We start from the raw sequence: 26,670 nt of genomic DNA, 5'->3' as shown, positions 1-26,670 counted from the left end.
CACTTAGGTCTCTAACAATCTAAAGTAACAGAACAGGAGCCTGGGTCTCTTGAATAAACTGCAGCTTTGCTGCCATAATTTACTAGTTATCGGGCACCAGAATAGCTCTGTGTGCATGTCTGTGTGTCCACACAGCAGATGTGTGAATGCACACATATATGCATACAGCATTGTTATTCTTTGTATAGTATGTGGAATGCACACATATATAGTGTATATGCGATGTTTCTATTTCTGTATATAGAGGGTATATATAGAGGCATATTTATGTCTATGTTTGCTATATAGAGAATAAAGAACTATAAGTAGTGTATTTGTAATAAATACCTACATTTGATTTCATTAAATCATCACAGCAAAGGGTTAATTATGAGGCTTGGGGCCCAGTTCAGTGGTAGAGCACTTACCTAGCATATGTGAGGCCCTCAGTTGATCCCCAGTACTATAGAAAATACAAAGTGAAAAAGGGGAAACCTCCCCAAAATTCAATGAAGTAAAGCTACTAATATATTTCAATGTACTTTTATCGATTGATAAAATTACATGTTTATTATGTTTAGCATATGTGTAGATTATACGATGGTGAAATAACTACATGTCAGTTATGTGTATTAGCGCATATACGTACACTCTTCTGTGGGGAGAGCACTGGAAATCCGCCCTCTTGGGCTAGAGAGCCAGCTCAGCAGCACCAGTGGGCACTGCTCCTGCAGAGGACCTGTACAGTTCTCAGCACCCGCATCAGGAGGCTCACAACTGCCCGTCGCTCCATCCCTAGGGGATCTGATGGCCTCTTCTGTCTTCCACAGGCACTGTGCCCACATGCACATACAGACACATATACATACAGAAAAATCTTACTTTCAGTAATCTTCAGAGTCGACACATGGGTATTCGCTGTCATCACAGGCTTAGTTTCCACGCTGCGAGGAAAAGTGAGATAACTTAGAAGGGGAAGATTGACGGTGAACTCAACAGAAGCTAAAGTCGCCTGAAAGGAAGGGACCTCAACTGTGAAAATGCTTCCATAGGTTCAGTCTGTAGGCTAATTTGTAGTACATTTTCTTGATCAGTGATTGATGTAGGTCCAGTCCATGGCGGGTGGAGATACCACCAGCTGGTTGTCCTTGGCGCTGTAAGAGAACAGGCTGGACAAGCCTCCATGGCCTCCACATCAGCTCCTGCTCCAGGTTCCCATCCAACTTGAGTTCCTGTCTTGGTGTCCCTCAGAGGACTGCAATTTAAGGCATGTGAACCAAATACCCTCTTTCCTGTCCATGTTGCTTCTGGTCCTGGTGTTCATCACAACACTGGGTTTGACCACACTTGCTGAAGTCCCCTTCAGAAGCACACCCCTAATGAGCTAACCTCTTTCCATGTGCACTAGAACACGACCGTCTCCCTATTGCACTACCAGCTGTGCCAAGCCTTCAGCACACAGATTCAAACTGTAACCATCCCTGTGTTGTGAAATAAACCTTTTACATGTACTCTGATCTAATTTCATGTCCTTTGTCGAGCATTTCCCCAACCCCACCCAGCCAGCCCGACTAACCACTAACCTATCCTCTGTTCTAGAACATCAGCCCTGTTAGTGTATACATGAGGCCACGTGACATTATCTTCCTCCACTTGGCTCATTTCACTGAATAGCAGGTCCCACAGACTTAGCCATATTGTTTTAAGTGGCAGCATTTCTTTCTTTTTAAAGACTGAATAATACTCCATTATGAATGTGTACTAAATTCCTCATCTGTTGATAGATGCTTGAATAATTTCCTGTCTTGACTGGTGTGTGCTGGCAACTCTTCAGAGCGCTAACTCCACTTCCTTTTGGTGTATACGTAGTAAACAAACTGCTAGATCACATTTATAACTTTTGAGTATGTTGTTTTCCACAGGGGCCATATGCAAAGGTTTCTCCCCCACATTCTTAGTAGTATTTGTTTTCCATTGCTTTGGTAATAGCCGTTCTGACAAGTGTGCGACGACACAGATTTTAGCTTGCACTTCTTAGGTGGTTAGTGATAACGAGCATTTCCCCTGCGTACCTGGTAATACTTTGCATATCTTCTTTTGGGAACTATCTATTCAGTTCCTTACCATTCCACTGTATTTGCGTTTTTAATTTATATGTTGTGCTGTTTGTCCTGCTTTTGTCCCGCAGGTGCACACTTTGGATAGATGTCTTTCTCAACCACTCCCCCATCTTAATTTCTTAATCTCTCACTGAACCTTAATGCCACTTTAGGTAAATCGTTCCCTGGGATCCCAACTCTTGCCTTCCCAGTACCAGTTTTACAGACACATGCCATCATACCTGGCTTTTTAAAAGTTTATTTTTATTTTATGTGCATTGGCATTTTGCCTGCATGTATGTCTGTGTGAGGCTGTCAGATTCCCTGGAACTGAAATTACAGAAAGTTGTGAGTTTCCATGTGGGTGCTGGGAATTGAACCCAGGTCCTGTGGAATAACAAAATTCTGTTCCACCTGTCCTGCAGCCATTCAGTCAAAAAAACCACATAGAGGCTATATTAATTATAAACTATTTGACCTATTGCTCAGACTTATTACTAATTAGCTCTTACAACTTAAGGTAACTCATAATTCTTGTCTGTGTTTTGCCATGTGGCTTGGTACCTTTTCTCAGTTAGGCATTCTCATCTTCCTTCCTTTGTGTCTGGCTGGTGACTGTGTCTCTGCCTTTCCTCTTCCCAGAATTCTCCTACTTCTGGTCGCCCCACCTATACTTCTTGCCTGGCTACTGGCCAATCAGTGTTTTATTAAACCAATATGAGTGACAAATCTTTACAATGTACAAAAGCATTATCCTACAGCATTTTCCCCTTTTTTCTTTTTAAAACAAGAGCCCTGAATCTACTCTCTTGTGTTTAGCTTTTTTCCTGACCATTATCTGTGGAGGCCCAAAAATGTGAGCCTATTTCCACCTTGACCAAAGGTCAGAGAGTTGGAACCTATTTTTATTCCTTGAAGGTTATTGTCTGTTTCTACCTCAAACAAAAGGTCCCACCTAGATTTAGATAGGAGAGTTCTGCTCTTTCAAGGTTATTGTCAACAGGTATAGCTAATATCCAGACCTCATATTTCAGGACTAGAGAAGTAGATATGTTTCTTGCCCAAACAAAAGTCTAAGGATCCTACTAAGTTCCTACTCCTTTAGGGAGATAACAATGGATTTCATGCAGGGAGTGGTTTGCCTACAGAATGTTTTGTTTTAGGGTGTGAGAATTACTTGATTGACCTAGCGACAGAATATTTAACTACTAATGTAGCCCACAACCTTCAACTGGTATGTTCATTTCCTTGTATCATGGTAATGCAGTTTTTTTTTTATCTTACTCTTACTTTTTGGGGTTGGTGTATTTAAGCAAATGGAAATTAAATACAGGTGATTTCAGAATCACTGGAACTCCCCCTGGTACTATCCTATGCTTCTGTTTTATTATTTTCACTCATGTCTTCATATTCTTTACTAACTTTTCTACTCCCCATGCCCCTACTCTGGTAAGTAGTATTTTTGTTTAAGCTCGTCTCCAACAGTTATCTATAACAACTTGTAACCAACACTCTAAACAAAGACAAACATCTATAATCTTTTTTGGAAATGTGGGCATAGTTTTCTAGACTAGTTCCTGTTGATTGGGAGTGCTGGTAATCTTTGGAGAACCCTAAGAAAATTTTGGATTATGGTCAAATCCTGACTTGAGTATTTTGAGAGGCTGGATCATGTCAACCTGTCACCTTGAAGCTGTTATAGATGTAGAACTCAGAGGAAACTGCAGCAGAGGCACTCTTCTGGGCCATCTGCTCCTTTTAGAGATTTTTTTTTTTGGGAACCAAGTTAGGGTGTGGCTTTCTGGGACCTGGAGAAAAACAGGTACATGGCCCAGGCTCGCGCGCGCTCTCTGTCTCTCTCTCTCTCTCTCTCTCTCTCTCTCTCTCTCTCTCTCTCTCTCTCTCGTTCTTTCACCACACAGCTGAGCTTGGACTTCTCATTCCTGTTTCATGAGTTTTCCTCCTATAATAAATAAAATGTAATTGTTTTATCTTTTAGCTAGCCTAGTTATTTCCCAAATCAAGCTAACTTCTACAGAACCTCTTTTCCAAAGTAACATATCTTTCCACTTAAATTTTGAAATCAAGACATTTTTAAAATATAAGTTGGTTTAATCCATCAGCATTTATAACCAAATGTCTTTTAGCAGCCATTTCTCATTCCTCAGCAATCAAACAACTCAAAGACAACACAATAACATACAGTAAGTATCCAGATTCTCTGTGTATTTTCCATCGTTATGTGGCTTTTATTATTACTCTATTTCTTTAAAGACTTTATCCTTTTTCTTTTCTCTCCCAAGCCTGTGTATATTTTTAAACACACTATAAACTGTTTAGAGGGTTTTGTCCATCTGAATCTATGAATCTGTTTTTACTGTAAATCTCTACTTTTTCTGAGTCTTTAATCTGCTAAGCAGCATGGCTAGGATTAAAGCAGAAGCTTTGGTCACTAGCTCTGCCCATTTTCTTGGTTTCCTGAGAGTCTAGCTTCATGGAAGAAGTATTGGCGGGAGCCATGTTTATTGCCACAACTTGATAGAGTTTCTAGGTCCATGTCACCACCAAGAAGCTTGCCACTGGCTGCTCATAAACACCATTTAAGTATTTGGTGGCATATTAAAAGAGCCTCCATGCAGTTTTTGCTGCTAATGCTGCTAAGCCTTAAAGGAGCAGTGCCTCTTCTTGCTACCAACAGAGCCGACTAGAGTAAAAATGGTTACCAAGAAGCTTTGCTTCTTTGCTTGACTCTGTTCTTGTCTGTCTAGAATCCTTTTTTATGCTTTCTCAGGCTTTATGTGGAAATTCTTGCCAAACATTTGGGTGCCATTTGTAGACAGAAGTTTTTTTTAATTTATTTATTTCTTTATTAATTAATTAAAGATTTCTGTCTCTTCCCCACCGCCGCCTCCCCTTCCCCCCCCAATCAAGTCCCCTTCCCTCATCAGCCCAAAGAGCAATCAGGGTTCCCTGCCCTGTGGGAAGTCCAAGGACCACCCACCTCCATCCAGGTCTAGTAAGGTGAACATCCAAACTGCCTAGGCTCTCACAAAACCAATAGGTGCAGTAGGATCTGGGTTAAAACTGGTCTCGCTGAACATAGCTGACAATGAGGACTACTGAGACCCCTAGACAGAAGTTTTTGTTTTAAACAGTCCTGCAGCCATTCAGTCCCAAAGAAACACACAGAGGCTTATGTTAATTATAAACTGTTTGACCTATTAGCTCAGGCTTATTATTAATCAGTTCTTACAACTTAAATTAACCCATAATTCATGTCTATGTTTGGCCATGTGACTTGGTACCTTTTCTCAGCAAGGCATTCTCATCTTGCTTCCTCTGCATCTGGTTGGTGACTGTGTCTCTGCCTTTCGTCTTCCCAGAATTCTCCTAGTCTGGTCGCCCCACCTATACTTTCTGCTTGGCTACTGGCTAATCAGCATGTTACTAGACTAACATGAGTGATAAATCTCTACAGTGTGCAAGAGCATTATCCCACAGCAGACAGCCAGTGCTCTCAACCGCAGAGCCATCTCTCCAGCCCCCCATACCTGACTTTGATGTGGGTGCTAGGAATCCAAACTCAGACTCCCATGCTTGCACAGATGCATTTGCGTGGTTGTGTTCTTCATCACCTTGAGATATTTCCTTATTGTACACGTGCCTTGAAAATATGGTTGCTTCTTTCCCTGTTTATTGCTTCCTATTCAGATTTTTTCATAATTGTCCGAGTCATGTATAGAAAAGAAAGTTCTAGATCATAGGCATCTCTCAGTTGTGTCTCATTTAGGCTCCTTCTCCTGGAGGAACTTTACAGTCTGTGTCCATCCACTGGCACTTTGAGGAGGTGACTGCTTGTCAGTCTAGGATTGTCTGAGGTTTCCTCACTGCTGGATTTAGAATACATGGCAGAAGCCAGGCTGTGTATTGCTTGGGGTATCATGTCACATCTGCAGGTACCTGGTGTCCACGAGCCGGTTATCGGGGTGTTAACATTGGTCATTTGGTTGAGATGATGTGTGTCACGTTTCCAAGGCAAAGACTGTTCCCCTCTCTAATCAGTAAGTATCTTGGGACGGTTCTTCACCACCCTCTCCCTTCCAGCTTTAACCTTTATTAATAGTCCTTGCCAGCCTCTTATGGTGATGATGATTGCCGAATGCTTATCATATAATGCCACCAGCCCTGTTCGATTGGCTGGTGCTATTTTGCTTCACAGGTGAACTTGGCTTTCTCACTTCCTTATGCTGTGTGTACACATGCATGTTAGTGTGAACTGGTGCACTCTTGTTCATCGAGTTACAGTGCTTTACTATCATTTATTTGAATGCTTAAATTAACCAAGCTTTAGCTAGCAGAACCCTGAGGCCTTTTAACAGCCCCGATGTTCTTTGTGCACCATGTCATTGCGACTCTAAGAGTCCGAGTCCCTCCTGTCTTTTCCTGTCCCAGCCATAGAATCAGCCAATTCTCCAATAAGTCTTAGGTCCTTTCTTTCTTTTTTTTTTAAATGGATGCTCATTGCTACATGAGTGTCATGTGCTTTCTCTTTACCATTTTTTCTTAATATGAATTGCGGCTGGTGAGTGCCTGTGACCCCAATACTTAAGAGATGGAAACAGGAGGATCAAGAGTTTGAGACCAGCCTGAGTTACACAGTGAAACTCTATCTCAAACTACACTAGAGACAAATCATGCCATTCTTTTTGCTATCCTAGAATGACGTATAAGTAACCTGAACATATAGTTACATAAACCAAGCAAGCAAACAAACAAAAAATCTCCCTGTGTGCCCTCTAGAGCACACACGTGAGAAAACGTTCTTTATAAGTGAGTGATCTAAACGTCAATGAGTTCACACCACTATACCATGTGACATGATGAGGGGGCTCCCTGGCTGACCCCCTACCTATAATGAGCAAGTTTGGATATAAGAAAAATAAGGTAATATGTGATCAAGCACCACAGCTTCTCCCTCTACTTACTACTTGTCTACGTTTGACTCTATTCTTTATGTTTATATATGAGACTATATTCTCTATATTTAAAACTATTTCTATATGTAATCACTGGATATTATATGCATGATAGATCTACCGTTAGTGAGGTGATATTCCTGAACTAGTAAATATACTAGATAACATTTCAAGAATGAAAAAAAGGGGGGAATGTAATTTTTCCCCTCTATCTATCCAGTCCTTTTTTTTTTTGTGATACTCAGTTCAAACCAGAAAACTTTTCCCTATTTCTACAGGACACAGAGCAAGATTCTGGGCTGTCTTCACACTTACAAAACCATGACAGGATGACTCAATACCTTGAAGTCTTTCTGGGATCCTTGGACACTGCCCACAAACTGTCAGTCATATGCTGTAGTCACTGTGACGATGACAAATGCACTAGGAATTTCTAAGACCCTTCCTAGGTAGCAGTGCAAACTTCCTTGAGACCATGGGTTGACCTATATGAAGCAAAAGCATTTTCATCTCAGTTTCTTAGAAATGCAAACCTCGTATGTTGCTCAGAGGCATTTAATTTTTAATATAGTCCTAGAATTGTGTCTAATTCAGGCATTTGCCTAGTTCCCACCTTACCTTCTGAATCAAAATGAGCCTTGTCAGTCTCTCTGCCTAAGTGGGGGGACAGCCGAATTCACCAAGTCTCAGGAGAGCATGCAGCCTTCTTGTCATAACCAGAAAGCACAAGGAATTGTGGGAGCCCTAACCAGGAGAATTCTCAGACATGTCAACAGGCAAAGCCTCCATTATACAGATGAGAGGACTGAAAGCAGAGAAGAAATATGGGAGGAAGCGTGGCCAAGATGTCAGAGACTTGGAAATCTAATTACGTTTAGAATGGAAGAAACTGGTATCAGAGAAATCCTGGGGACTGGGAAGAACCTGAGAATGTAAAAGCCACTTCCCTTTCAGGGTGGGTCCCTCTTTTCATAAGTGGGCAGTTTAATGCATTTCAAGGCAATTTACCCACCAAGTGGGACGTTCTAGCTGTAAATACTCCTAAGTTGTGCCCTTCACCCCGTACCTCACCTTTTCTCTACTCTCTCTGCAATGATTTGGCCCTCTTGGTTCTGTAGACTCTGTGACAGACCTTTCCTAATTCTAACGTGGTCGCCATGTCCCTTGGGCATTCTAAACTATACTCTGTGTGTGACGCTGCTGTTCGTGAGGAGAACAAACCTGACATGGCTCTTCTCTTGAGGAGCAAACAGGACACAGGAGGAATATTCTCTGACCTCCATGTGCTTAGCGCTGTGTTCTAACCAAGGAGACCCCTTGGGCTCTGGAGCAGCCTGGACAGCAGCTGATACCATTGCCTTCACACTGTGCAGAACTTGAGGGCTGCTGGAAGGGCGGCAAGAGATAGAATTTTAATAAGAATGAGAAGCCAGTGGTGGTGGTGCACGCCTTTAATCCCAGAACTCCAGAGGCAGAAGCAGGCAGATCTCTGAGTTTGAGGATAGTTACTTCACAGATGCTCCAAGGTGAAGGTCCCAGTCGGAGGTGGTGAGGAAGGAGTATTGGGAGACATTTCCTATGAGCCTTCTACCGGGAACTTATCCCCAGACCTGGTTGCCCATTGCCCACTTGCTACCCTTGAAATAAAAGGAGGCACAAATAACGTTCATTTGAGGAAGTGGCTTCTCCCATTGCCTCCGTGGCAGTGAGAATGCCTTTGTGACCAGCTCAGTTTCCACGGCAACATGAAAGCATCTCTTCATGTCAGCACCTGCAGGCTTCTCAGGTGAGGTGCACACTCACCTGCATGGAAACCCAGACGCTTGCCAGGGCATCCTGACCCCACGACACTTGACAGTTGGCCTGTGGGTGCTCACAGTCTGCACAGGCTTCTCTGTGAAAGGTCAGAGTCTTCCCAGACGGTCCCGCCTGCTCTGGTGTCCCAGGCTGCCCACTTGAGGACTTGAGCCTGTCACACCCATCCACAGGCCATGTCACTGACAGGACAGCAAGCGACCACATTCATAGCCAAGTCCATAGCATTATCTTGATGTTGTTATTCCCACCCCCAACCTTTGGCTGTGTCGTTCAAGGCTCACTCACTTCTAGGGGCCTTAGTTCTTCCTCAGTCTCCTCACCCCGCACTGCCCTGACGCACAGCACAGAAGAAAAACTATTTAATGCCTGCAGATTTCTCATGGCGTGACTATGAGGATTAAATAAAATAACACATGTGAAACACGGCGTAGGTGCTGGAAGATTCTGTCCCCGATACATACTGATTGCATTTCAAAGCGTGAAGCTGTGAACATTCCTCCAGGAGCTAGCACGTAGACTCTGAACATTGGTGCACCGCCTCAGCAGAAGCAGCTTGGCTTTGGAAATTTGAACACACACCTATGTTCAGATTCTGATTCTCTAGAGTACAAAACAGGTGACCTTGGAGAAATAAGTCATCCTTGAAGACCCAGTTTTACAGCCAGGTGTGGTGGTCCATGCCTCTTATTTATCCTAGCACTTGCGAGGCAGAGGCATGAGGATTAGGAATTCAAAGCCAGCCTTGGCTATATAGCAAGTCTGACCTCTGGAAACCTTGGATTCCCTTCTTATGACATTAGTAAAACGATATCACACACACACACACACACACACACACACACACACCAGACATACAAAAGAACATATAATTTAATACTTTGAAACTGTCTCGAAAACCAAAACAACACCCTGCCCCCATCTGACCAGTTTGGCTTGTGATGGAAAGTAATACTAGATTTATGGTGAACTATATGAACCTGTATGCACAAACACACACAAATTACAGCTGGTCTATAAAAATGGCAGTTTCATATAGCTCACCCTCTGGCACCTACTTTATAGTATTGTTTATAAGAGCTGACCGTGATGTGTGGGAAATGCTCACACTATCTGCATTGCAGTGATGTAGGTGATAGATGCCAAGGGAGCCATTGGGTGTGCAAAGAAGCAGCAAAGTGAGGGTGCACATGCATGTGTGCGTAAGTGTGTGCATGTGTGTGCTTGTGTGTATGTGTGTGTAAATGACAAAGCAGGTGATCTCAGGTCTCTGGCATGGGTGCATGTGTGGATAGTGGCAGTGTTCACTGCAAAAGCAAACACAGGAGGAATAGATTTGAAGGGGAAGGTGAGTTCATTTGTATGTACCACATGTCGGGATGAGTGTGCAGCACAGGGCAACACTGTCCCGGAGAGTCCCCTGTATCCAGGGAGACTTTAACAGGGCGTGAGTAGTCCCCAGGCTTAGCATTCAAAGCCACGTGATTGTTAGTCCAGCATCCTGGACACAGAGTGACAGCGCTGAGGAGATGAGATGGCAGCCAGGTTCCAAGAGGTATCAGTCAAGTCCTGCTCTTGCATGTGAAGAAGTAGAAGGCAGGAGAGCGCAGGCAGCAGACTCTCGACATGTCATGATAGTGGCCCTGCCCTCGGGAGTTAGCAGTTCTCCTGGGGCCGGGAGAACCTGCTAGCCACAAAGCCCACGGTGGAGCTATTCCTTACCTCATCGCGTCCAATATCAGCTATGCGCATGAATGGGCGTAGTTTTGTGACTTAGCCTGCCAGAACATTGAGGTGGAGGGCAGCTGGATGGAGTGTTACAAAGCATGGCATTGATCAGTGTAATGTGTGGATTACGGAAGGAATGCAGGGTTAGGCAGGAGGAAGAGACTGGAGCCAGTGATCTCAAGTGCTCTTGACTGTAATGAAGTTGTACATACTTGAAAGTGAACTGAAGATTATTTAGCCAGTTCGTTAGCAGGAAATCCTCACAATTGGAAAAACGGCTTTAGCTGGAGGCAGAGCTCACTCAGTAGTTGAGTGTTGGGTTCGGGATTGGTGCCGCTGAGAAGCTTTCTGTTATTTCACAGGAGACCAAGGGACTCATGAGACTAGGAACCAGACTGGGAGCTTGAACGCTGGAGGGACTGGTCCTGAGGGTGAGGAAACATGAGCTTGACATCACAACAACCCAGCCATGACAGTAGACAGGTCCTAATCTTTGATGGGATAGCCCAGGCATGTACTTAGACCCCAGCCAAGGTGGTTGGGATGCACCTCCAATGAGAACCCAAGGAATGTTGAGGAAACCAAGGCAGGCTAGATCAAATCAGAACAGAACTGTGTTAGGAAAACGCTAGCTAGTACTGGGTTATTCTTGAACTGTTGGGAGCAGCCATCACTCTTGCGTTGGACAGACAAGGATGCTGACATCTGGAAGCTCAACAGCGGGGTCAGGTCCAGCTAGCAGTGCAGCAGCTTGTATGTGGTTTAAGCCTGTGCCCCAAGAGTGGTGCGTTGGGAGCTTGGTCCCCGCGTTACACTGCTGGGAGGTGCTGGACCTTTAAGAGGGTGGTCCTGGTCAAAAGACCACGTGCTACAGGGTGAGTTCCTGAGCCACTCCTGGGATTCCTGTATGGTCATGTGATCTTTCCCTCTTGAATTTGATGCTATCTGATACAAGACCTTCACCAGAGCTTATGTGGTACCCCCTGAACCCCTGTAAGCCACATAAACCAGTTTTCTTCACAGACTACCCAGACTACAAGAATGAAAACAGACAAGTTTTCCTAGAAAGTTTCAGTACTGAGATTTGAATCACCACCTACCAAAGCCTTGTAGCCTGTAATCCTTGTCCCCCAACAGTTACTCAGATACATGACTGGGGACACGTGGAAGTGTCAGGAGCACCAGCCAGGGCTGACCACAGGGTGGATGTCCTCCATCCTCTGAGGTGCAGTATGAGGGGGCTGATGTTGAGGAGGCCCTGGGGAAAACAGACAAACACAAAATAACTGTTTCCTTCCTAGTGATCAGAGTTTGTTGCCCCAGATGTGTCCTCAAGTGGCTTTTGGCTGCTCCCTAATGATGGATAGATTATGTCCCACATCAACTTGTACTCCAAGAGTGTGAAATCCATTAAATCACCTTGACACCGGCATTTGAGGTAAAGCAGATGGCAGCCCCTTTGCCTCTTGCTCCCCTGGGCAGTTTATGTGCTGCCATTGCTTCTCAGCTAAAACCTGAAGCATCTTCCAAAGAAAGGGCTGGGGCTGAAGCTTCCATCCCACCTGCTGACTGGGCAACTGCAGGCTTCCTGCACACCTCTTGTCCCATTTCCTTGTTCTCTGTGGAATGGTGACTTGGAAACACAGAGTACTCTGCATAGCCCAGAAATGTGTACTACCCGTCAACAAACGTCACATGTTCAGAAAGAGAGGGCTGCTTTCAAAAATCTGCGTCAGTCCCCAGTTCATCCTGGTAGAAAGAGCTTTGGGCTGGGAGTCTGAAGATTTTAATTCTGTCTGTTTTGCTTTCCTCCTTTCCTCCATTTCCACTGTCTTGTTGCAGCATTTTCTCTCAGTCCTTGAACATTTTCTGTCCAGGGGCTGAAAGATCATTCCATGACACGTATCAATTCTTTTCTTCCTTCTCAAAAGCACGTCTTTGCACAGTATCACCCAGAGTCCCCGGAATGAAATTCAAGGTCCTTGCCAGTTAGGCTCACCTCTCCCACCAGAGTGTAATATATTCATTTTAGACATGGACTCTAGAATCTGACTGCCTACGTTCAAACCCTGGTACCCTCTCTAGTGGCTGTGTTACCTTTGGCAGTTTAATAGACATCTCTATCTCCCCCCCCCCATTTTCTGCCCTATAAAGATAATTGTGAGGATTAAATGTGAGGAAATGTGTAGAACAATACCTGACCAATAGCATCATGAGCTGTTCACTCATACCTGTTGGTGTCATGAGTGGGACCCTTGTGTAGATTGCCATTGGGTCTCCCTCACCTGTGTGTGTGGACACTGGTCCTCTCTCTCCTGTGTGTGCTGACGGTGGTCCTTTCTCAACTGTGTGTGCTGACGGTGGTCCTCTCTCTCCTGTGTGTGCTGACATCATCCTCTTACCTGTGTGTGCTGACGGTGGTCCTTTCTCACCTGTGTGTGCCGATGTCCTCTCTCACCTGTGTGTGCTGACATCGTCCTCTCTCACCTGTGTGTGCTGACATCGTCCTCTCTCACCTGTGTGTGCTGACATCGTCCTCTCTCACCTGTGTGTGCTGACATCGTCCTCTCTCACCTGTGTGTGCTGACATCGTCCTCTCTCACCTGTGTGTGCTGACATCGTCCTCTCTCACCTGTGTGTGCTGACATCGTCCTCTCTCACCTGTGTGTGCTGACATCGTCCTCTCTCACCTGTGTGTGCTGACATCGTCCTCTCTCACCTGTGTGTGCTGACATCGTCCTCTCTCACCTGTGTGTGCTGACATCGTCCTCTCTCACCTGTGTGTGCTGACATCGTCCTCTCTCACCTGTGTGTGCTGACATCATCCTCTCTCACCTGTGTGTGCTGACATCGTCCTCTCACCTGTGTGTGCTGACGTTGGTCCTCTCTCACCTGTGTGTGCTGACATGGTCCTCTCTCACCTGTGTGTGCTGACATCGTCCTCTCTCACCTGTGTGTGCTGACATCGTCCTCTCTCACCTGTGTGTGCTGACGTTGGTCCTCTCTCACCTGTGTGTGCTGACATCGTCCTCTCTCACCTGTGTGTGCTGACATCGTCCTCTCTCACCTGTGTGTGCTGACGTTGCTATTCTTCAACATTGGCAGTCTCCTAAATGTCACCTACTTTCTCCTGTTTTGTCGTGATCAAGTTCTTTGCAGCTACCTTAGTCCACCTCCCTGTTTGCCCTTCTGATGGCCCATGTGCCCTCCCTGTCTGTCCTTGGTCACCTAAGTATCAACTACCCTCAGTCTTAGCTGGCCTCAGAAATCATCTTGCATATCAAGTGTTGGAATTACCACAAGACTGGGTCCCTGTGACCTACCCAATGTTCATTTTGTTACATCTATTTTGTCTGTCTAAGCCTTGTTTGTCCTGATGATGCACAGCCTGTGCCTATGACCCCAAGGGCCTGGGTTATGACTGAATGCAGATCCTCTGGTATGACAAAGCATGGCTCTCACTAGCTTTGACCTCCCTGGTGTCATCCTTAATCAGAAGTCCCTATGCCTGCCTCTCAATGCTAATACTTCCTTGTGGCTTCCTAGTCCAGCTGCTGAATTCCTCCAAGTACTGCGGCTTGCTTCTCCCACCTGCCCGGCCTGATGGCCCCAAACACATCCTGAGTCTCCTGTCCACACCCTGCTGTTGCATCCTGCGTGCTGGTGGTGACACACGGCATGACCTCCCAGTGTGGGTAATGCAACTTGCATGTTTGTGACATGGCCTCCAACAGAGGTGATGTCAAGATAAACCCTACTCAGCAGGTGTCAGCTAGCTGGATCCCGGGACTGGCTAATTCTAATAAGCCCCTGATTCTACAGGGGAGCACAGAGGTCCGGTGATTTTCCATGGCCACACTACAGTTAGAAATGACCTGGGAACATTTAACCTAAATCCACCAAAGACTAGAGTAATATGCAGAAAAGTTCACCAGCCTCATCTTTTTTCTCTTGTGGTGTGGGTGTGTGTGTGGTTTGTGTGTATGTTGTGTGGTATTGTATGTGTGGTGTGTGTTATGTGTGGTGTGTGTCTGGTGTGTGTGATGTGCATGTGGTATATTTGGTATGTGTGTGGTATATGTGATGTGTGGGTGTGTGTATGTGTTATGTTGTTGTGTGTGTATGTGTATGTGTGTGATATGTGATGTGAGTGCATATATGTGCTGTATGTGGTATGTGGGTGTGTGTATGTGTTGTGTTGTTGTGTGTGTATGTTTGTGTGATATATGTGGTGTGAGTGTGTATAATATATGTGGTGTACGTGGTATGTGTGTATGAGTGGAGTATGTGGTGTATGTGCTGTAGATGGTATGTGGTATTGTGCTGTTTGTGTGGTATGTGTGGTTTATGTGCTGTATATGTGGTATGTAGGTGTATGTGGTATATTTGTTATGTGTCTGTGGTGCGTGTGGTGTATATGATGTATGTGGTATGTGTGGTGTGTGTCTGTGGTATGTGGTGTGTGTGTGTATGTGTGATGTATGTATGTGTGTGGTGTGTGTGCTTGTGGTATATGTGTGGTGTGTATGTGGTATATGTGTGGTGTGTATGTGGTGTATGTGTGGTGTGTATGTAGTGTGTGTATGTGTGTGCATGTGTGTGTATGTGGTATATGTGTTGTATGTGTGTGTGGTGCGTGTGGGGTGTGTGTGTACATGTGTGTATGTGGTATATGTGTGATGTGTGGTGTATATGTGTAGTGTGTGTGTGTGTGGTGCGTGTGGGGTGTGTGTGTGTGGTGCGTGTGGTGTGTGCGTGTGTGTGTGTGTGAAGGCATGCACATTTGTGCATGTGCATGTGGAGGCCAGAAACTGCTACAAGCATCTCCAGAGCTGCTTTTCCACCTCAGCTTTAGAGACTGCCTGAGCTCATTGGCTCAGCTGTGCTGGCTAGTCAAGGAGCCCTGGGATCTGCCTGCCTCAGTGCTCTCTGCCCTTTCCCAGTTCTGGCATCACAGGCCTGTGCCACCATGCCGGCTTTTCTCTGGTTGCTGGGGCTAGAACTCAGGTCCACACCCTTGTGCTGCAGACACTCGGCCATCTGAACCGTCTCCTCACCCGTAGCTCCATAACGTTTAGAGTATAAAGCTCAATGGTACAAGCATCACCACCATCCAGCTGTAGAATGTTTTAAAGTTCCTGAGACTCTATTAAGAACCACCACCACCCAGGCCCTGGCAAACACCCTCTACTTGTGTATTGATAAGGATTTGACTTCTTGGGGACCTTTATGGTGTGATTCTTCAGTACTTGCCTTTTGTATTTGGCTTATTTCTCTGCAGAGTCCTCAAGGTTGCTGCTTTCCTAGCGTTCCCTTCCATTTTAAGGCTAATAATATCCCATTTAAGTAATTGTTGGAAATTTGAACAGCCTGGCTTTCCCAGTCGCCTTTCAAAAATATCCACTAGGGGGCAGTAAAAGATGCAGAAAATTTCAATAAGCTTCTGAGTTGAGTGCCAAGCAAGCTGTCTGTATCTCTCTCAGCCATCCGGGTATACAGTTACAAGATAATGGATTTCACATCCGAAAGTAGAGCTGGATAAGCCAGAGATACCATCAGCTGTAGCTTCAGAGCCGTCTTCCTCACACTCTGGTAAACACTAAGGTGTAGAACTTCATTTCCAGTAGTAGCTTCAGATGGTGTTTGTGGCTTAGTTCACTTTAGTCCAGTAGTTCTCAGTGCAGACATCAGAATCACATATCCAGGTCTCAGACGAAATCAAGACAAAATTTTCAGAGGGAGGTGAGGGTAGGGCCTAGAGATAGAAACTGTATTTAACATCTGTCATTGGAGGGAAAGCCAGACGTCAGAAGACGTTGGGGGGAGGAGGGTGGTTGTGCGCTCACGTGCGCGCATGTGTGTGTATGTGTGTGTGTGAGTGTTTGTCTAGGCCAGAGGTCAAAGCCAGACATCTTTCTCAGTTGCGCTCCCCTCTTCTGTTTTTGAGGCAGGGTCTCTCACTGAGCCTGGAGCTCAGCAGCTCATGTAGACTGTCTCACAGGCAGGCAAGCCCCAGGAATTCCGCTGTCTCTGTCTCCTTGGTGCTGAGATTACAGGCTTACACCAGCAGGTCCAGCTTTTTGTGGGAGATCAAACTCGGGTCCTGCTTGCATGTTGCTGTGATGACTGAGCCAGGCTGTGGCACTTGACTGTGATCGCACTAGGAACCCAGACACAAGTTTGAAACTGGTGCATCCCAGACAGCTCAGGGTCCATAGAGCAGTTGTTCTGAGACAGCCATCTTCAGGGTGAGGTCAGAGCCCAGATGTCAGCAATGTCTGACCTAGCAAGGGAGCCTTTCCTACAGCAGTCAGAAAACAGGTCTTGGATTTTATCTTACCAAAAGTAAAAATGGCCAGGTGAACCTGAGGTGGGACCAAGAGACCTGGCTTCTCATCCTAGCTGCCCACTAGCCAGCTAGGGGACCCAAGGCGAGTCCTGTTGTCTCTCTGGGCCTCAGCCTCCCCTTTGAATTATGGGTGGATGGGATGATGTCCATCTGCAAGAATCCTTTCAGTTCAGAAAATTCAACGATTCTATTAGAATTAATAATCTTGATTTGTAGTGACGACTCTGGCAAAGAGCAGGAGAAAACATTCAACAGTGTAATAAATGACAGGGATTATTGACCATGTAGTTTAATTTATTTAAGACACGTACCCCGAATTCAAAGAAGAAAATATCACTCCTGATAATCTATTGAACTGTTAGTATCATTGGCCTGGAAAAGGCTTTCCAGAGGCAGAAATTACCCATCAGGCAAACTTGGCATTTCTCACTGGCTGATGCATTTGTCCGTCACACCCATAGTTACTGTAAAGGCCATGCATGTGGATGCCCTGGATGAATATTAAATAACGACACAAACGTCAAGGTCATCATTGCAGGAAAGGCTCTGTGGAGGACCTGAGAGCCGGATTGATCTTTTGTGAAGTTCCATTCCGGAACCCTGCTGACGTGGAGGAAGCAGTTGATGGGAGCTATTATTAAGGCTCTAGGTGTCTCTCCATTGTTAAGGATCTGTTACAAGCCCGAGGAATTGGCAAAAGCTTCAGTTAGAAATATAGGCCAGTCAGAGAGATAAGTACATTCCAGAGTGCAGATGGTCTGGGTCAGGCTTACACAGCGAAGGCAAAGGCTGACGGGAGTCCAGCCCTGAACCATCACCACCTCTGCCAGCCTGCCGGGCGCTGCTCTTAGTGACAGCTCAGAACAGAGCTTCCATACCGGGAGCTGCAGGGAGCAAGGTGTCCTCTACACCTCTGCTTGTCTTCACATGTCCCCACCGAAGACCTCCTCCCTCAACGTCTCAGTCTTCTGCTTCTGTAGCTTCCCAGTGCACCCCAATACGGACGGACGTCTGGATGTCTCTCCCGGTCAATTTGTAAAGAATAGAACAAATGTCTTTCAGCTCCACTGTCCAATGTCAAGATGCTGGTAGCTGGTGAGGGACCTTTTCTTGCATCACAAGGTGGCAGAGAACATCACAGGATGAGACATGGCAAATGTGCCAGGGGACAGTGGGGAGGTGTGGTCACTCTGCCTTTCTTGTGAAGCCACAAGCCTCCATTCTCATAGCTTCCCCAGCTTTGCCTGCTGAGTTTCCACCTTGAGATACCATTCATATATACATACAGGGGTTAAGTTTCCGGTATGTGAGCTCCAGAGGAATACCGTGAAGCCACAGCCTGGAGGACACAGTTACCTGTAATTCATACACAACCATAGGTTCCGATCTGAATTCTGGCCAAGTGCCTAGATCATCATGGGAGTGTCCTGCTGACCCAGATCAGGGAGGAAGGCAAATGCTGCAGGAGACAGAACCTAATTCTCAAAAGGTTCAAACAGGTCGGAGGATGGCCCAAGTCTGTGAGACACCCTTAACAAACCAGAAAACCCTTTCTCATGTGTTGACTCGGGGTGGTTGAGCTTAGGGCTTTGTACATTTCGGTCGATCACATCTCTGTTTACCCCATTGAAGGGTGAACGGAATATGGGGGAAGGCACAGGGCTTCAGAGTCCTCGTCCCAACTCTGCCACCTCCCCAGTTGAACTGCCAAGTTACTCTATCTTTGAAAATGATATTGGCCGGGCTTTCGTCCCTCACATGTCAGCTTTTGTGTTCTTAGTCTGCTACATTTATTTTCTCATTGAGTCCTCAGCCCAGTATCAGTCCTGGAGCTGAGAATGTAGCTCAGCTGGTCGCATGCTTGCCCAGCTTGCACAGAGGTGGCTCAGCTGGATGCATGCTTGCCTAGCTCACACAGAGATAGTTCAGCTGGTCGCATGCTTGCCTAGCTTGCACAGAGGTGGCTCAGCTGGATGCATGCTTGCCTAGCTCACACAGAGATAGTTCAGCTGGTCGCATGCTTGCCTAGCTTGCACAGAGGTGGCTCAGCTGGACGCATGCTTGCCTAGCTTGCACAGAGGTGGCTCAGCTGGACGCATGCTTGCCTAGCTTGCACAGAGGTGGCTCAGCTGGACGCATGCTTGCCTAGCTTGCACAGAGGTGGCTCAGCTGGACGCATGCTTGCCTAGTTTGCACAGAGTCCAGCACCACATGTGCCAGGTGTGATGTTTGCTCATCTGTAATCCCAGCACTTGGCAGGTGAAGAGCTCAAGGTCATCCCTAGCTACAGAGCAAGTTCAAAGCCAGGTTAGACAAGGTACCCTGTCTCAAAACAAAGAAGATTCAGAAAAAGAAGACAGTTTTAGTTCTGTGTAGCAGATATGGAAGGTAGAAATAATTTGCGCCTTAAATGACAGCCAGGACTTGAACCCAGGCAGGCTCTTTCCTCTCACACATAGCAGCCTTGTTTCCTGGGAGGGTTTGATGAAGTAACGAGCGTAAAGTGCCGCATACAGCGCCTGCCACGTCGGGCACTCACAGATTGCATCAAGCCACTGTCATTGTTACTAATTCCGTGACTTGTACAAGAATACAGCTGACAATGGGACTTGAACTCAGGTCTTATGGTTGCGTTTCTAGTCCACGTTCCACCTCCCCCCAGAGTACAAGACTGAGGGCGGTCCCATGTCATGGTACCCCAGGATAGTGTCATCTCGGTGGAAGACACCCAGTGAGCCCTGGGGAACCGGGATCCTGACACCACACTAAAGGTTCTTTCCTCCCTCCCAGGTTCGGATGGTGAAAGATGGTGACCCAACCTGGAAGCCCACCTTTATTGTGAAACCAGACAGCGGTTGTCAGGGCGATGGAATCTACCTCATTAAAGATCCCAATGACATCCGCATGACTGGGACCCTCCAGAACAGGCCAGCAGTGGTCCAGGAGTACATCTGTAAGCCTCTCCTTATTGACAATCTCAAGTTTGACATCCGTCTGTACGTCCTGCTCAAGTCCTTGGAGCCCTTAGAGATTTATATAGCCAAAGATGGACTCTCTAGATTTTGTACAGAGCCATATCACGAGCCAAACCCCCAGAACCTGCACCACATCTTCATGCACTTGACCAACTACTCGCTCAACATCCACAGCGGCAAGTTTGTCCACTCTGACAGCGCCAGTACGGGCAGCAAGAGGACTTTCTCTAGCATTCTTTGTAGACTCTCTTCCAAAGGCATTGATATCAAGAAGGTCTGGTCTGACATCATCTCCTTGGTGATCAAGACTGTCATCGCCCTGACTCCGGAGCTCAAAGTTTTCTACCAATCAGACATCCCTACAGGGAGGCCAGGGCCCACCTGCTTCCAGGTAACCGTACCAGCTTCCACCCGCTATGGGATGCAGGATGGGGCAGGATGGCCAGATGCGGGGATATAGGAGGTAACCACCTCAGGCTTTTGAAACCTCTAGTTAACTTCCAACTTTCTCTCTCCAATGAGGGAGGGAAAGCCACTACCCTCATTGAACCATAGATCTGTAGGATTCGTACAGTCTTCACTCATCCAAGAGTTGTGACACCTACCTAGTAGGAGGTCAGGCATTGTTGTAGAATTCTGCTGCCCAGTACCAAGAAAGAGACATTAAGATGCAACTAATGGAGAATTACAAGTGATAGAATCAAGTAGGAAATGGAGCAGGTGCTATGGGACTGTGGACCCATCTACCATTCCTGACTGAGTCCAGGATGGCTCCTTGAAGCTTAGCTAACAAACAGCAGGGAAGAGTGCACTGGGACGGCCACAGAATGTTCTAGGTGGAGACATGTTGCCTTGGAGGTAAGAGGGAAGCCTGGTGTATCTGAGATACCAAAGAAGTTCACTATGGCTAGGGCTGGGGTTAAGGCCCAGATGAGGGATGCGAGAGACAGTGAAGAGGGAAAGTAGGTTAGGACCAAGTGGTGGAGTACCCAAGGGCAGTGGCCACCACCAGAGGGCTACAAACAGATCCCCAAGTACACAGTTCCTTGTTCTGTGGGTTAGGGCTGAGTCAAGGCTGGCTGCAAGATTGCAATGAGATCAATGCTTCTGTGTAATCAGAAGATGCTGCCTCTGAGGAGGGGGTCTTGGTAGGCATGGAGAGACTAGGTAACACTGGGTGCCATCTGAGAGGCTGACTGACTAGACCTGGAGACAGAGAAGAGATGGTAGCCCAGAGAAGAGGAACTAAGATGGAGGCACATGTCTTGGGCCTTTGGAAGGATAGAGAGAGGTTGTGGCTAGCAAAGGCCCAGCTAGGAGGGAAGGAAGGCCAGGAGCTGCAGGCAAAATGCCTGTGTGGCAGCTGAAAGGAGAGGTTGATACAAGTTGATGTTTGGGCTGGCGTCCAGGAGAGACAGGGAGGTCTAAGAGAGAACTGAGAACTCAGCCACAGCAGCACCGGAGGGCAAACGTCAGAAATGTCCAGGAAGATGGACTCAGAGAACACCTGGGCATGGGCTGCAGCCTCAGACACTGCCAGGAGGCCAAGACCATCCTGGAGACTGTCCCTTATGGTCACTGACACTTCCTGGGGACTCTAGCAATACTAACTGTCTTGGGCAATCAGCCAGTCTGTGAGGGGGAAGAAAATGGAGAATGGTTTGAAACAGCTTTTAAGAACATGGATGTCATGGGTGAGACAGGGGCATGGAGACCAGGCACTCACTTTGCTGCCACCAGATCTGTTAGAATAGGCCAGCCAAGATGAGCCTCTGGGATCCGCTCCAGCGAAGCTTTGCAGTGTGTGTGTGTGTGTGTGTGTGTGTGTGTGTGTGTGTGTGTGTGTGTTTGAGTGTAATGAAAGAGAAGAAGATACTTGTAGTGGTCACACTGACCCACTGCCCGGCCCCTATTAGCATCTCCTCCCTATGCCATTCCCCAGCCTGTCCTCGACACGACCACTTTCTGAACGTTATGTTGACCATTTCTTCAATTTTCAGAACTATATGCGGTCACAAATGTCCCCTAGACAGGACACTGTCTTACTTGACTTGCTTCTGAGCTTCCTAAAATCCCTGGTGTGAAGTCCTGTCCCCTGAAGCACTTACAGCCTCACGGGCACCATTCCAAAGGTCTGTCCAACTGCCAGGGCCGCTGGCGGCTTCACTTGCACTGGTGTGTTAAGTTTGCACATGTTTGTCGCTTTTTCTGTCACGGAAGATCAGTGTTTCCTGACTGTGCTAGGTGGGTCACTGTAAGAAGCAGGCGTGAGGAGAGGGATTGGAGCAATGTCCCTCCCAGGTGGACTCCCACTCACCAGCACGTGAGCAGGCTGGGTAGTGCTGAATTCTGAGAGGTTGCTCAGTCCCTGGCCTCCCAGCAGCAGAGTCATCAGGTGGAAGCCCTGGGGGTGGGAACTGAGGCATTGTGAGAAGCAGGAAGTGGTAATTGTCTTCTAGAGTCTCACCCGTGATCCCAGGGCCCCCATGCCTTTGCTTCCTAAGCAGGTGTGTCCAATAGCCATGAAGACAAGGTTAGGAAGGGCAGGTGAGGAGGACTTCAAGACATGCTGGAGCAAAGAAGTCCTGACCAAGGCCACCACAAAGGGAAGGCAGAGAGGCCCTGTGATGTGGTCACACACAGAGCTGATCCCTGAGGACTGTGTGGCCAGGCCTGTTTGGTAGTGATAGCTATTCTAGGAGCATTACATGGGGTCAGGCAGGCATGGCCAAACCACAGAGCCCCAGGATGGCCAAAGTAGCAGCAGGGAGAGCTGGGATGGTCATTTGCACGTCTTGCAGTAGACAGGCAGCAACAAGCAGCCTTCGGGATGGGGCAGGGCCAGTTGTAGAGAACTGAAGGCCCAGATGCAGAGCTGCTGCTGATTTGGTCAGGTCACATCTAGCAGATGGGCCCAAGGTCTCGGACCTTTTGCTACTGCTTGACCACACTTGTCTCTGAGGAGACAGCTCCATGTGTGCTCGTGTCTTTCTCGCCACCAGTACCACTGGGGTTCTCTCTGTACACTCGCACCCGATGGGCGCCTTGGGAAGTGATGTGCATGAAAAGGCTTTAACAAGGTACCCAGTGGTACCCGCTGACCATTTGTTGGCGAGGGAGAGGAACTGGCATCCTACTCCCTACCCAGGCCACTCCTGTATTTGTGTGTGTGTGTGTGTGTGTGTGTGTGTGTGTGTGTGTGTTACTTTTCAGGATGCTTCTAGCTAGGCTCCAGATAGCTGAGCAGACTTAGAACAGGTTTGGGTCATAGTATCCATTTGCCATGTGACCTGTCCTAACACATGAGTTTTCAGGAGCACAGTTTCCTCATCTGCCTGGCAGGGTTGGTGTCCAACTCACATGAGATAAGAGCTGCGAAGCAAACTGTCGAGACGCTGCACAAACACAAGAAGTTATTTCTTTGCTAGGTAGCCCTTGTAGCAGGCTAGGCAAGATGGCAGCATTGCAGAACATAAGCTCTAGCCAACCAAATTACACTCATCTGAGGCATGTGACTGTGACTCTGTTCCAGCCACGACCACAGTAATGACTTGGAAAATGTGGCAGCCAAGCAACAGCTGGCAAGGCTCAGCTGTGGTCGGATGTCCCGTAGTCTGCTGCTGAGAAACACAGCTGCCCGGTCATTCCAGCCCATTCTGTGTCATTGTCCAGGCAGCCGAGCCACAGAGCCTCCTGGCTGCTGACTTAAGGGCAGCAGTGTGACCCTGACTTAAACATCAAGGTCATCCAAGGTGTAGTCGATTGCGTGACAGAAACACGCAGAGAAAAGGCTTCTGCTCGGCTGCCAAGGTTCTTCTTGCTCTGTGGCTTAGTCTGTATACTTTTCCTGCTCCCCACATCTAATTCTGCCCTTGGCCATGACCCTTCTGTGGGATGTCTAGAATTATATCTTTTCTAAGGCCTAGCATGATCCTCTTTCTCTCTGTGCCCTCTTCCTTACCCCACAGCCCAGACACTCGACCAGACAGAAACAGAATCAGTGAGGTGGTAACAGGGGTTTCCTCCTCAGCATAGTGGGTTTGAGTTCCCCCCAGCTCTCTCTTACAGCAACTGCTGTTGGCGAGCTTGATAAGCCATGCTTTCCTAGTCTGGGTTTCCTTACCCACAAGGAGTGAACATGCTCGTAAGCTACACCCCAGAGCTGTCGCATGCTCTAGTAAGAGCTGTGTGGAGCAGCCCCTAACACACAGCAGTCCCTTAGGTCGGATGTTTATTACATTGGTTCCTATGACAACAGTTCTCGCACCTGACCCCAGGGCAGGACCTTGAAGTTAGGTAAATCTGGGCAACCTTTCTCATTTTAATGTTAACTGGGACGTTGATGTCGCGAGGTTTGGAACCAAGTTTGGCAAACAAGCCCTTGGTCTGGCTCTCTAGCTTCCTGTGCCTCAACCGTAGTTCTCCAGAAACTGCTAGTCTTAAGGTTAGCTAAACTATCTTTACCTCTTCCACCCCCTTCTTGCCACATGCAACCCACAAACAACCCTGCAGTAGCCAACAAGAACCTTTACAATTACAAGTCAGATTATAAGCCCTCCCTGGTCCTCCCACCCTCCTTGCCATATTCCTGGGTTCTAACCTTGCTGTCACTTTAGCTTGCTTGTGGTCCTCTCTTCTCTAAAATGTGAGGGCTGGAGACGGTAGCAGTGTAGAGTTGCTTTGTTTCTTGTGCCTAGAATATTGGATCTCCTAGAAGGAGGAACTAAATGAGATTAGGGATTTTTCAAAAAAAAAAAACATAAATGTCTCTTTCTGGAAATGTAGCATATTAAAAGTATGTCAGTGTTGATCCAATCTGGCTCCTTCCAAAAGAGCATCATCTTGAGAAGTTGTAGACCAAGAAACTTCCAGACTTTATAATAATTTATTTGCCGGTTCAGACATTCTGGGATTTCAATGGCAAGATCCAACTCTAAGTTCTTCCCAGTCCTGGGAATCTGAAAGACCTTGGTACTGGGTATTTTATCATCAGACATTCTGAGAGGAAAACAATCCAGATGTCCTTGAACTTAAAAAAAAGTGTCATTTGACCTCCCTTAAACACATAATGTGGTCAGAGCTCTGCAGAGCTCATTCCACGGTGTGCCGTGACTGATGGTGCATGGTTATAGCACGCATTCAGGAAGTGTCACACTAATGAATGGATAAAAGTTATTTTCCCGTTTACAAATGAGGACAGCGGGGCCTAGAGCCACCAAGGACCTTGACTTCAGTCACAAGTTAGAGGCAGAGCTGACGATGAGCAGCTCCTGTGACTGCACAGCACGGCAGTGCCCTCTCCTGTCGGTGGACTTAGTTGGAAACTGCAGAGAGCTAAGTGATAGTTCACCTTCTATAGGAGAGCACAGCCCTAGGCTCACTAAGCGATAGTTCACCTTCTATAGGAGAGCACAGTCCTAGGCTACTAAGTTCACCTTCTATATGGAGAGCACAGTCCTAGGCTCACTAAGTTCACCTTCTATAGGAGAGCACAGCCCTAGGCTCACTAAGTTCACCTTCTATAGGAGAGCACAGTCCTAGGCTCACTTTGCATAACTGGTATTGATGGTCCTGCAGGGCTTCTATGTTAGACCCATTTCTCAATGAGGGCATGGGTACAGAGAAGCTAAACACCTTCCCAAAAGCCTGTTAAAGAGCTAATGGGAAAGAGTGAGCTGAGACCGGAGCCCAGGACTTTCTAACTCCAAAGCATTCCTGTGGAAGATTCAATCTATTCAAAACCATGCACTTCAGATACTTAAATAGTTGGCCCTAGTGGATACCAAAAAATTCATTGGAAGAGGTTTCCATGCCCTTTCTCTAGTTCTCAACTGATGTGGGATGTCTTTCTGTTTGTGTGTTGCTTTTATTGGTTGATAAAATAAAACTGTTTGGTCAATGGCTTAGCAGAGTAGAAGCCAGGAGTAGGAAATCAGAACAGAGATAGAGAGAAGAGACAAGTCAGGAAGACACCATGTAGCTGCCGAAGGAGGAGGACAGACGCCGGAAACTTACCTGTAAGCCACAGCCTCGTGGCGATACACAGATTAATAGAAAAGGGTTAATTTAAGATGTAAGAGTTAATTAATAAGAAGCCTGAGCCAAACAGTGTTGTAATTAATATAATTTTGTGTGATTATTCTGGTCTGAGTAGTCGGGAGACAAAGGAGCGATCTCTGTTTACTCTCAACATCCCCTTCACATTCACTAGTCCACTGGGCCTGGAACAGAAAAGTCTAGCCAGGTTTGAAAACGTGAAACTCCATACTTCTGAGATGCAGTAGGATGTCCAGGGCTGGCACAGTTGGCCAGCCACGGTCCTCAGCCTTATCTGCAGCACAAGGCTCAGGCCAGCTCCAAAGTCACACTCCTGGTGTCACCAGCCTCCTGAGGGCCTCATCACTCACAGCCACTTGTCATTTATTATTCCACAGATCTCTAATCCATGCAGTATTTTCTACTGATTTCCATCCCTTCCTGTTCAGGACCTCGGAAAGAAAAATAGTACAAGGGCGATTTTTCCAGCTCCTCATCCTGATTGCCCTTCACTGAGACATAAGTTCATCTTGAATCATTCCCAAAAATGGTCATCCAGACTTTGATTTCATTAATATAGATGAAGCTACAGTTTGATAATTATCATTTAAATAATGCATATTCTCTATGTATGAGCAAATGGTTTCCTCTCATCTTTCCCTCTGGAGTCTGTAGAGGAAGAGGAGTCTATACCATATCTTTTTTCTTTTTTG

At 46.7% G+C, this 26,670-nt stretch overlaps 1 protein-coding gene across 2 annotated transcripts in view; it reads left to right on the top strand.

Moving 5' to 3' along the window:
* Positions 1–26,670, top strand: part of Ttll11 (tubulin tyrosine ligase like 11) — a 260,661-nt gene that overhangs the window by 80,006 nt on the left and 153,985 nt on the right. For both annotated transcript variants that reach the window (XM_050126798.1, XM_050126799.1), the window contains exon 4: positions 19,737–20,312. In XM_050126798.1, coding sequence (XP_049982755.1) covers positions 19,737–20,312 — 576 coding nt within the window. The remainder of the gene's footprint in view (positions 1–19,736; positions 20,313–26,670) is intronic.

The sequence above is a fragment of the Alexandromys fortis genome, unplaced genomic scaffold, assembly GCF_014885135.2.
Source record: "Alexandromys fortis isolate MF-2015 unplaced genomic scaffold, M_Fortis_MF-2015_v1.1 scaffold_268, whole genome shotgun sequence".
NCBI lineage: Eukaryota > Metazoa > Chordata > Mammalia > Rodentia > Cricetidae > Alexandromys > Alexandromys fortis.
Note: the sequence above shows the minus strand (reverse complement) of the source record. Positions and strands in the feature narration are given on the sequence as shown.